Genomic DNA, 11,729 nt, shown 5'->3' with positions numbered 1-11,729 from the left:
TTGACTAAGCAAAATTTGTACTTGTTTAATAAGAAAATCACTTCTTTAAAAAAATAGTTCTTTACATGCTGAGGTTCATCTATGCAATGCAAGAGCTGAAAACAGATTCGATAAAGGCTGTTCCTACAAGGAAAGGGTCCTGAGGTTACAACGCCAGGCCACATCTGCCAGGCAGGCCTGAGAAGCCATGGCCGGGAAAACATGGCTGCAGCGATCCCAGCTTCTTGCTGCCCACAGGGGTGGCACACCTGGGCACACACTGTGAGCTGCTCAGAGGCACTCTGGTGGGCAGCTCCCATCGCCTCAGTCAGTGTCTCCGTCCCCTTCGCTGCCTTCCAGGGGACTGGGCACCTGCAGAAGAAGACCACATGGAGAATGAGAGGCAAGCACTCTCTCCACTGTTCCTGAATGCCCGCAGGGACCCATGACAGGCTTGGCACAGGAGCCCTGCCCCCAGCACTCCCTCATCAGGAGCAGAGGCTGGTGTTTGTTCTCGGTCATTCTCTTAACCAGGTCAGGAACCTGCGCAGGGAAAGCCAAGGGCTGGGGACACTAGAGGGGCCTTTGTGGGGCTCCTTCACATCCTCACAGGTCACACTGACCACAGGGGAAAATAAAATGGGGCCATTTGGAAACTCAACAAATGCAGGTGCCTCGGAAGTATATATGCCTCTCATCAGTGGAGTCCACAGCAGTCCAATCTGGCCCAGGCCAAATCAGCACCTCTGTTGTATTTAGCCTGCACCGGGCTTGGGAAAAATTAACTACCAGCACTTAAAAAGGGGAAGATTTCCCATACCAGTATGCAACGCTGGTTTCCCTTGACAACATTTAAGCATGCGGTCACTGTCACATTCCAACATGGCCACCACCAGCTGCCACTCAGCCACGAGTACCCCCTTCAGATGAAACGAGGACTCCTGGTCACCGCTGGCCCCCCACTCCCTGCCGTCCCTGGGCTGGGGGCCTCTCATCGCCCCATCTATAGGACGGCTCGCCAGGTGCCTGGCCCCTCGCCTGCCCACCTTACTTCCCTGGGGCCTGCACACGGTCGGATATGCCACCCAGCTATGCAGGAAGGACTCTCTTTTCACAGATATCTAGATGACAGGAAGAATCTCCCTGAGCCCTGCCTGAGAATGTCGCCCTTTGAACCCTCACTGGACCACCATGAAAGAACTCGGGCTGGCCGGGTGCGGTGGCTCACGCCTGTCATCCCAGCACTTTGGGAGGCTGGGCGTGGCAGCTCACGCCTGTAGTCCCAGCACTTTGGGAGGCCGAGGCGGGTGGATCACAAGGTCGGGAGATCGAGAGCATCCTGGCTAACACGGTGAAACCCCGTCTCTACTAAAAATACAAAAACTTAGCTGGGCGTGGTGGCAGGCGCCTGTAGTCCCAGCTACTCGGGAGGCTGAGGCAGGAGAATGGCGTGAACCCGAGAGGCGGAGCTTGCAGTGAGCCGAGATCGCACCACTGCACTCCAGCCTGGGTGACAGAACAAGACTCCATCTCAAACAAAAAAAAAAAAAAAGAAAGAAAGAACAAACTTGGGCTTTGGGGACATCTCTCACCCCAGAGCAAAGAACTGAGAATGACATTTTCATTCACTTAGCTTTTAGCTTCTGCACCTACAATCCTGTATGTTCCGGTTCTAAGCTACATTCCGCAGCTGTCTAGCCGCTGATTATGCTCCGTGCCAGGTCCATAGTAGGTGTGCTGGCAGCAAGCCTGACCCTGGGACAGCCCTCCCAGGGTCGAAAAGCACCCGGTGGGGAAGCAAGTGGGTGGCGCGCGCAGGCAGGCAGACAGGGAACATCTCAAGACCACCTGCCCCTGCTCCTGCAGCAGCTGTGTGGCCTTGGGGGAAGTGACACACTTCTCTGTGCCTCAGCTCACTCCTCTGTACAGTGGGAACAATGTGGGCCTGTACTCCTACCTTGGCGCCAGTGCCACCTGCCGTGAGAGTGGTGGCACTGAAGTTGTGGATGGGCAAGGTGCTCAGCCACTGGGCCATGGAGCGTTCATCCCGCTCGGTGCCAATGATAGTGGGGTAGATGTGCTCCTCCTTGAAGGCTGCGACCTTGCCCTCCTCCTGCACCCAGTCCAGCGGCTCATGCAGCCCATCGTTGCCAAAGCGCTGGTTGTACTTCTCAAAGTGCACCCTCTCCAGGACCAGGCCAAGTCCCGGCGCCTTGGGCACGTCCACCTTCTCTGTGCCCCAGCTGCGCTCCAGCACGCATTCAGGGGCATAACCCTTCACGATGGCCACCACCAGGCCGACCATCTTCCGGATCTGATGCATCATGAAGCTCTGGCCCTTCACCCTGATCACCGCAAACTCCAGGCCCTCCCGCACAAAGGGTTCCTCGCAGTACATCTCCAGGATGTAGCGGCGGGCACTGGGCTCCTGTGGCCCCTTCTGCGAGGTGAAATTGTGGAAGTTGTGCGTTCCCTTGTAGCAGGCCAGGAGCCTGTTGACCTGCTGCAGCGTCTCAGCGCTCAGGCGGTAGGTCTCATCCTGCACATCCCGGTCCTTGTGCGCAAAGGCAAACGTGGGCAGCAGGTAGCAATAGGTCCTGGCATCACATCTGTTCTTGGAGTTAAACCCGCCCGTGACCCGCTTCAGTCCTGGGGGGAAGTGGTCAGGGAAGAGAAAGGCAGGTGAGAAGTGCCTGGATGACCAGGGAGCGGCCTGAGCACAGCATGAGCCCCAGCGTCTCCTTACCCAGAGCACCGACCAAGCTCCAGCAAGCATCGGCTTCTCTGGGGAGGGGGCAGCCACAGGTTGGGGAACAGGCACACGAGGACGGTGGACAAGAGGGACAGGTGCAGTGCTCTATAAGGTGACTGAATTTACAACCATTTATTGTAATTTTCCAATAGCGAGAAGATACGGAATGTCTCCAACACAAAGAAATGATACATGCTTGGAGTGATGGATATATTATGCTAATTGCCCTATTTGATCATTACACATGACTGGAAATATCACACATAATTCTACATAAGTATGTATAATTATTATGTGTGAATTTAAAATAATAAAAGCAGCCGGGCACAGTGGCTCACGCCTGTAATCCCAGCACTTTGGGAGGCCAAGGTGGACGGATCACCTGAGGTCAGGAGTTTGAGAACAACATGGTGAAACACCGTCTCTACTAAAAATACAAAAATTAGCCGGGCGTGGTGGCATGTACCTGTAATCCCAGCTACTGGGAAGGCTGAGGTGGGAGAATCACTTGAACCCAGGAGGCAGGTGGAGGTTGCAGTGAGCCGAGATCACGCTACTGCACTCCAGCCTGGGCAACAGAACAAGACTCCATCATAAAAAATATAAAAATAAAAACAAAAACTTAACAGTGGGTAAAATGAACAGAGATTACTGAACCCTATTTATGACTCATATGTAAATGTTAATAGTGGCTTTTCTTCTAACTGCCCACAACTAGAAATCACCCAATGTCCATCAGCAGGTGACTGTATAAACAATCCATGACACACCCACAGAACGGAACAACCCACAGCAATGAGAAGGGACAGACTGCGACATACACAACGGCATGGATGAATCTTAAAATAATCAGGCTGTGGGCTGGGCACAGCAGCTCATGCCTGTAATGCCAACACTTTGGGAGGCTGAGGCAGGTAGACTGATTGAGCCTAGGAGTTTGAGACCAGCCTGGGCAACATGGCGAAACCCCATCTCTACAAAAAAAATAAAAATTCAGCCGGCTGTGGAGGCGTGTGCCTGTAGTCCCAGCTTATAGGCTGAGGTGGGAGGATCCCTTGAGCCCAGGTGGTCGATGCTACAGTGAGCTGTGATCACACCACTGCACTCCAGCCTCGGCAACAGAACAAGACCCTGTCTCAAACACTTCTCTCCAAGCAGACCAGTCAGGCAGACAACAGTTCTGTTTTCTTGGGATGACACCAAAACAAAAAGGAAAAGAAAACAGAGAGCAAGACGACAGATTCAACCCCAGCCACACCTATCATTACATTAAATATAAGCAGCTTCTGGGAGGCCAAGGCAGGAGGATCACTTGAGCCCAGGAGTTCAAGATGAGCCTGGGCAACACAATGAGACCCCATCTCTACAAACTCAAAAATGAAGTGTGGTGGCACACACCTGTAGTCCCAGTTACTCAGGAGGCTGAGGATCGCTTGAACCCAGGAGGCGGAGGCTGCAGTGAGCCATGATCGCACCACTGCACTCCAGCCTGGGTGACAGAGCGAGACTCTCTCAAAAAACAAACAGAATAAATGAATGAACGAACGTATGTATGTAAGTTGCCTGTACCTGCCACTTAAAAGGTAGACAGTCACATTTTAAGGAGGCCTAAAAATTCCATTTATCAGTCCTGCCATAAGAGGGAACAACTGTTCATTTTAACCATGAATTTGGATTTTCACATCCCGTGTTTGCTTAAAACAAGGCGCCCGTGTGGCAACAAGCACTGCAAATGAGCAGCTTTCTACTCCTGTCTAGTTGCTCCCATTTCTGAAGGTCGGAACCAGCTGCAAAGCAACTCTGACTACACTTCTGCATCAGAGACGGTTGGAAAAGGCAGGAGCATGCATAGCCTCATGTCTCTGCAAGACCATCTACAACCAGGTGTGTGGCCTTGTGTCTCTGCAAGACCATCTACAACCAGATGTGTGACCGCCTGCACTGCAAGGCTTACCCAGAATCCGAATGTGAGAGGGAAGGTGGCTGTTGATCTTTTCTAGAATGTTGTCAATCAGCCACACCTTCAGGGATACCACCTGGCCGGCTGCGGACACACCCTGTAAAGAAAGCAGAACGGGTGACGGAAGGTGGGTCCCTTGGGCCTTGCACACTGGTCTCTGAGAAGGAAGGACTACGCGGACCTTACGTCATTTCACACATGAATTCAGCTGTTAAAAATGCATCTGGAGGGCCCGGCGTAGTGGTTCACGCCTGTAATCCCAGCACTTTGGGAAGCCGAGGCGGGTGGATCACGAGGTCAGGAGATCGAGACCATCCTGGCTAACATGAAATGTTAGTCTCTACTAAATGTATTTTTAGTCTCTACTAAAAATACAAAAAATTAACCGGGTGTGGTGGCGGCGCCTGTAGTCCCAGCCACTGGGGAGGCTGAGGCAGAATGGCGTGAACCCGGGAGGCGGAGCTTGCAGTGAGCTGAGATCACGCCACTGCACTCCAGCCTGGGCAACAGAGTAAGACTCCGTCTCAAAAAAAAAAAATGCATCTGGAGGGAATCATCCGATATGAAAATAAAGCTGTATATACCAACGGAGTGTGTATAGGAGCACTTATAAAATAAACTATTATGAATGAATTCAAAGCCCAAGAAAAAACATTAAATGAGAGAGCATAAATATGACTCTGCAGACAGAAAGCAAAGTCCCACATTAGATATGGCCCCCACCCAGACGCAGTCGCTCACGCCTGTAATCCCAGCACTTTGGGAGGCCGAGGCAGGCAGACTGCCTGAGGTCAGGAGTTTGAGACCAGCCTGGCCAACACGGTGAAACCCGATCTCTACTAAAAATACAAAAAATTAGCAGGGTTTGGTAGCGTGCGCCTATAGTCCCAGCTACTCAGGAGGCTGAGGCGGGAGAATCACTTCAGCCTGGGAGGTTGGAGGTTGCAATGAGCTGAGATCGTGCTGTTGCACTCCAACCTAGGCAACAAGAGTGAAACTCCATCTCAAAAAATAAAATAAAATTAATTTTTAAAAAAAACCACACACAACTATGACAATATGGTAAAAATCTAACCTTGGTGAATCTGGGAAGACTATGTGGGTGCTCATGGCATTATTCTTAAGACTTTTATGAAGGTATGAATTTTTCAAAATAAAAAGTTGGAAAGAGTAAAATAAACTGTTGAGATGTTCCACTAGCTAGATCCACACATGGAACGTGGCAGAATGAAACGAGCTGTTCTGAAACAAGATGACTTTAGGCAAATACACAACAGATTTCAAAGACTTAGCACCAAAAAAGGGAAAGAAAATACATCTCATGGCCAACCACTCTGTAGAAGTTGAAGTGAGAATACCGGAGACATCCCGGGGGGGGGACAACAGCTGAGGGACACCTGGTACCTCTGGGATGTCCTATGTCTGGCTGTGGTGATGCCTGCACAGCTCTGTGAATATACTGGAACCACTGAACTGTATACTTTTTTTTTTTTTTTTTGCCAGGCTGGAGCTCAGTGACGCAACCTTGACTCACTGCCACCTTCGTCTTCTGTATTCAAGAGATTCTCGTGCCTCAGCCTCCCAAGTAGCTGGGATTACAGGTGTGAGCCACCATGCCTGGCTAATTTTTGTATCTTTAGTAGAGATGGGATTTTGTCATGTTGGCCAGGCTGGTCTCGAACTCCTGGCCTCAAGTGATCCGTCCACTTTGGCCTCCCAAAGTGCTGGGATTACAGGCGTGAGCCACCACACCCAGCTTGAACCGCACACTTTCTTTTTGGTTTTTTTGTTTTGTTTTGAGACAGAGTTTCACTCTTATTGCCCAGGCTGGAGTACAATGGCACGATCTCAGCTCACTGCAACCTCCACCTCTCGGATTCAAACGATTCTCCTGCCTCAGCCTCCTGAGTAGCTGGGATTACAGGCGTGCGCCACCACACCTGGCTAATTTTTGTATTTTTAGTAGAGACGGGGTTTCGCCATATTGACCAGGCTGGTCTCGAACTCCTGACCTCAAGTGATCCGCCCACCTCGGCCTCCCACAGTGCTGGGATTCCAGGCTGAGCCCCTGCGCCCGGCCCGAACTGTACACTTTCAATGGGTCAATTGTACAAGAGTGAATTATATTTCCTTTTTTGCTTTTTTTTTTTTTTTGAGATGGAGTCTCACTCTGTCACCCAGGCTGGAGTGCAGTGGCACCATCTCGGCTTACTGCAACCTCCGCCTCCCAGGTTCACGCAATTCTCCTGCCTCGGCCTCCTGAGTAGCTGGGATTACAGGCACCCACCAACACACCCCGCTAATTTTTGTATCTTTAGTAGAGATGGGGTTTCACCATGTTGGCCAGACTGGTCTTGAATTCCTGACCTCAAGTGATCCGCCCGCCTTGGACTCCCAAAGTGCTGGAATTACAGGCATGAGCCACCACGCCCGGCCAAAAGTGAATTATATTTCAATAAAGCTATTTTTAAAATCTGAAACAAAAACAGAATGTTAAACAGCAGAAATACACACACACAAAAATAAATAATAGGCCGGGCGTGGGGGCTCACGCCTGTAATCCCAGCACTTTGGGAGGCCGAGGCAGACACATCACCTAAGGTCAGGAGACCAGCCTGATCAACATGGAGAAACCCCATCTCTACTAAAAATACAAAATTAGCCGGGCGTGGTGGCGCATGCCTGTATTCCCAGCTACTCGGGACGCTGAAGCAGAATGGCTAGAACCCAGGAGGTGGAGGTTGCGGTGAGCCGAGATCACATCATTGCACTCCAGCCTGGGCAACAAGAGTGAAACTCTGTCTCAAAAATAAATAAGTAAATCAATAATAAAAATGTTAAACTGTTACTGTGTTTTCATCTGAAGGGAAGGGCACTCAGGTGTGACCATGTCGGCCTCATGGATCTGCTTCTACAGGTTTCCCAACACAAGTAAGAAAACATATTAGAATGAAACCATCTCTCTAATAACAGCAGAAATAAAAATAAATACAAGGACCCTATTTTGAAATGCTCTCTTCACCAGCTTGGACAAATTGTTACTTTGCTTCTTCCCTGAAAACAACCAGAGAGCTGTAAATGGAAGAATCAAAAAGAAAATGAAAATAGTAAAACCCACAGAACTCTCTACCTCGAGCCACAGATGCATCACCCCACCCACTGGATCATGGGCACGGTTTCCCCCATGCTGTTCTCGTGATACTGAGTGAGTTCTCACAAGATCTGATGGTTTATAAGGGGCTCTTCCCCTTACCCTCCTCACTCTCTCTCACCTGCCGCCATGATCTAAGTTTCCTGAGGCCTCCCCAGCCATGTGGAACTGAGTCAATTAAACCTCTTTTCTTTATAAATTGCCCAATCTTGGGCAGTTCTTTACAACAGTGTGACAACAGACTAATACACCCACCTACTCGGGAGGCTGAGGCAGGAGAACTGCTTGAGCCCAGGAGTTTGAGACTGCAGTGAGCCATGATCATGCCACTGCACTCCAGTCTGGGCAACAGAATGAGATCCTGACTCTAAAAAAGGAAAGAAAAGAGAATGTTGCATCACACAAGTGTGGCTCTCTGCCTTTGCAGCCACACAATCACATCTGCCTCAGAGTGAGCCTGATTGGAGGGTCGAAGGCAGACGTTGCGGCCGCCACTGTGCCACCTGCAGGAATGTGTGTCCCTGAGAACAGAATCAACAGAAGAGAAAGCAAAGACCAGAGAGAACAGAGTCCCACTGGCAGGGAGCATCTAGATCCAGCTATACCTGAGCTGACCAGGCTCCTGGACGTCTCACCTACATAAGGCGTAGGCTAGTTTGATTTGCACATCATATGTGCTCGGAAGCAGCATAACGAGCCAGAACACTGAGCTGGAAAGTGGGTCACGTGCTGCTCATAGCAGCGGGGGAGGGGCAGAGAAGGCCACCACCCACCTTGTCTGTCCGGGCGCAGCGCTGGAAGGACATTTTCCTCATGTCCTCGCCATGATTTTCAGGAATACAGCCTGACCGGACGAGGGCGGACACCAAGTCATCTTCAATTGTTTTGAATTGTGAGGACCCAACATTCCTCTGGAAAAAGGAGACAAAAACAGGTTTTATATTTTGCAGACAGGGGTCACCATGATGTTGCCCAGGCTGGTCTCAAACTCCTGGCCTCAAGCGCTCCTCTGGCCTCCTGAAGTGCTGAGATTACAAGTGTGAGCTGCCACGCTCACGTGAAAACACTGTTTTCTGCTCACTCGCCCTGGGCCCGGGCTGCTCCACGCTAGGGGGTGGGTAGCGTGGAATGGAATCAAAACACAGGTCTGATTGAACCTGTGCATTCACCTACTTCCACAATCTGTCAGTTACAAAATCAGTGCCGTGGGTGCTACCTATACTTTAAAAAAAAAACATCGGATATAAAGTAATCCATGGCCAGACGCAGTGGCTCACACCTGTAATCCCAGCACTTCGGGAGGCTGAGGAGGGTGGATCACTTGAGATCAGGAGTTCGAGACCAGTCTGGCCCACATGGTGAAACTCTGTCTGTACTAAAAATACAAAAATTAGCCAGGCGTGGTGGCGGGCTCTTGAGGCAGGAGACTCACTTGAACCCGGGAAGTGGAGGTTGCAGTGAACTGATAATGTACCACTGCACTTCAGCCTAGGCGACAGAGGAAAAAGTCTGTCTCAAAAATAAATAAATAAATAAATAAATAAATAGTCAGGTATGCTTTTAATCCCAGCGACTCAGGAGGCTGAGGCAGGAGAATTGCTTGAATCTGGGAGGCGGAGGTTGCAGTGCACAGTGGTTGGCCAGGCTCAGTGGCTCACCCCTGTAATTCCAGCACTTTGGGAGACGGAGGCAGGAGGATAATCTGAGGTCAGGAGTACAAGGCCAGCCTGACCAACATGGTGAAACGCCGTCTCTACTAAAAATACAAAAACTAGATGAGCGCGGTGGCGGGCGCCTGTAGTCCCAGCTACTCGGGAAGCTGAGGCACAAGAATCACTGGAACCCGGGAGGCAGAGCTTGCAGTGAGCCAAGATCGCGCCACTGCACTCCAGCCTGGGCGACAGAGCAAGACTCTGTCTCCAAAAAAAAAAGCAATCCATTACTTATAACTTTCACCATAAAAGCTGTTATAACATCTGCCAAAGTTAAGCATTATTTTCTTAAACTTGTTTCAGTCAGACACTGCATGCACTGCATGAACTTCTGTGGATATGCTTAAAGATGTTTAAAGAACACAAAACTGGGCAAAGCCGCAGTGTTAACTACAAAAAGGAACAAAAGGAATGTCTACCTGAGGCCAGTTGCAGTGACTCATGCCTGTAATCACAACACAGGGAGGCCGAGGCAGGAGGATCGCTTGAGCCCAAGAGTTCAAGAGCAGCCTGGGCAACACAGCGAGACCCCATTCCTATAAATAATAAAAAACTTAGCAAGACTCCATTCCTGCAAATTATAAAAAAAATTATTCAGGCCGTGAGGTCAAGGACACTTACAGCCCTCGATGCTCGGGAGGCTGAGGTGGGAGGATCTCTTGAGCCCAGGAGGTGGAGGCTGCAGCGAGCAGTGTGGATGCACCACTGCATTCCAGCCTGGACCACAAAGGGAGACCACGCCTCAAAAAGAAAAAAAAAATACACCTACCTGAATGTACCCAGACCCTCTACCTTCCAGAAAAGGAAGTGGGCTGAGGAGAGAATCCTCACAACTTTAATACTTAGCTCTCTGTCCCCTCAACGCACACGACAGCAGGCTCTTCTGAGCTGCCCCGAGCTGTCCACTGTTCTCAGCACCGAGCATCAGTACACCTAGCTCATCTTCACACCCTACTTAGCAGGTGCTGTGAGCACTCCCATCCTAAAGATGAGGACTCAGGCACACAGCAAGTGAACCCCGCCCCAGATCACAGTGGTTAGCGGCAGGGCCGGGACTGATGGAAGGCAGCAGGAGCTCACGTGCAGCAGGAGCAGTGAAAGCTGCTTGGGCCTGCACCCAAATCCTGCCGGACCCGCCGCTACCTGGGCGGCCGCGCCTGCACCTAAACCCAGCCGGACCCACCGCTTCCCCGGCGGCCGCACCTGCACCTAAACCCCGTGGGACCTGCCGCTTCCCGGGCGGCCACACCTGCATGCCGTGGTAGCCCTTGCCCGAATAGGCCATGAGCAGCACGATCTTCCGCTTGGGCAGCTTGCCGCGCCGCTCCTCGTCCCCACCGCTCTTGAGCTTCTTCGCCGGATGCTCTCCGTCCTCCCAGACGCGGTCGCCCCCGGCCCAGGACCTCAGGTCCTGGGGGCATGCGGATCCGGCGGGCGGCGGCTCCGCGTTCCCGGCCATGCGCGACGAGCTGCGGAGAAGTGCGGCGTGAGCGGGGGCCCGGTCGGCACCGCGCGAGGTGGACTGGGGTGGGCTGGTCTGGGCGGGCATAGCGGGGTCGCCCGGCGTCGCGGTCATTACCAGAACGGACGCGGTCCCAGGCGCAGGGTCCACCGTCCGAAGGCTCCCAACAGCGCGCGAAGCTGGAGGCCCATGCGCAGGCTACCAGTGCACCCGACCCCGCCCTGATCCCCGACCCCTGACCCCTGACCCCCAGTGCCCCAGCTCCGCCTCTGCCGACCCCTAACCTCTCGGACCCTGACGCTGCAGCCCTGTTCCTGCTGACCCCTGACCTCCGGGAAACCCGCGTCCCTGCCCCTCTCCAGCTAACCCCTGACCTCTCGGACCCGCACACCCCAAGCCCGCTCCTGCTGGCCCCCTGACCTCTCGGACCTGGACGCCCCAGCCTCACTCCTGCTGACCCCTGACCTCTCAGGGCCCGCACCCAAGCCCCGCCTCTACTGCCCCCAGACCGCCCCAGGACCCTGACGGATAAACTCCGACGTCCCCTGACGCCCAGGTTAACCTCTGACTTCCCCAGCCTCTTCACCTCCCGCCCCGCCCGGTGGGCTTTCCTCGGGAGTCGAGGAGACCCGGGCCACCCGCGTCGGGACCAGAGAGGCTCGCTCGCGGCCAGGCCCCACTCGCGACGCGGCTGACTGAGCCGGAGCCGGACC

The 11,729-nt window shown here is 52.4% G+C and overlaps 1 protein-coding gene across 1 annotated transcript; it reads right to left on the bottom strand.

Annotated features, from left to right (window-relative positions):
* On the bottom strand, positions 1 to 11,262 carry PUS1 (pseudouridine synthase 1). Its single transcript, XM_054444812.2, has 6 exons — positions 11,134 to 11,262; positions 10,804 to 11,023; positions 8,616 to 8,753; positions 4,686 to 4,788; positions 1,937 to 2,628; positions 1 to 351 (listed from the first exon to the last, which is right to left on the bottom strand). Exons 1-6 carry the CDS (start codon positions 11,205 to 11,207, stop codon positions 304 to 306), a joined length of 1,275 nt encoding a protein of 424 aa, XP_054300787.1. The 5' UTR covers positions 11,208 to 11,262; the 3' UTR covers positions 1 to 303.
* Between the last annotated feature and the right edge of the window lie 467 nt (positions 11,263 to 11,729).

Source organism: Pongo pygmaeus, chromosome 10 (assembly GCF_028885625.2).
Source record: "Pongo pygmaeus isolate AG05252 chromosome 10, NHGRI_mPonPyg2-v2.0_pri, whole genome shotgun sequence".
Classification (NCBI taxonomy): domain Eukaryota; kingdom Metazoa; phylum Chordata; class Mammalia; order Primates; family Hominidae; genus Pongo; species Pongo pygmaeus.
The sequence above is the reverse complement of the archived record's forward strand: the minus strand, read 5'-3'. Positions and strand labels throughout refer to the sequence as shown.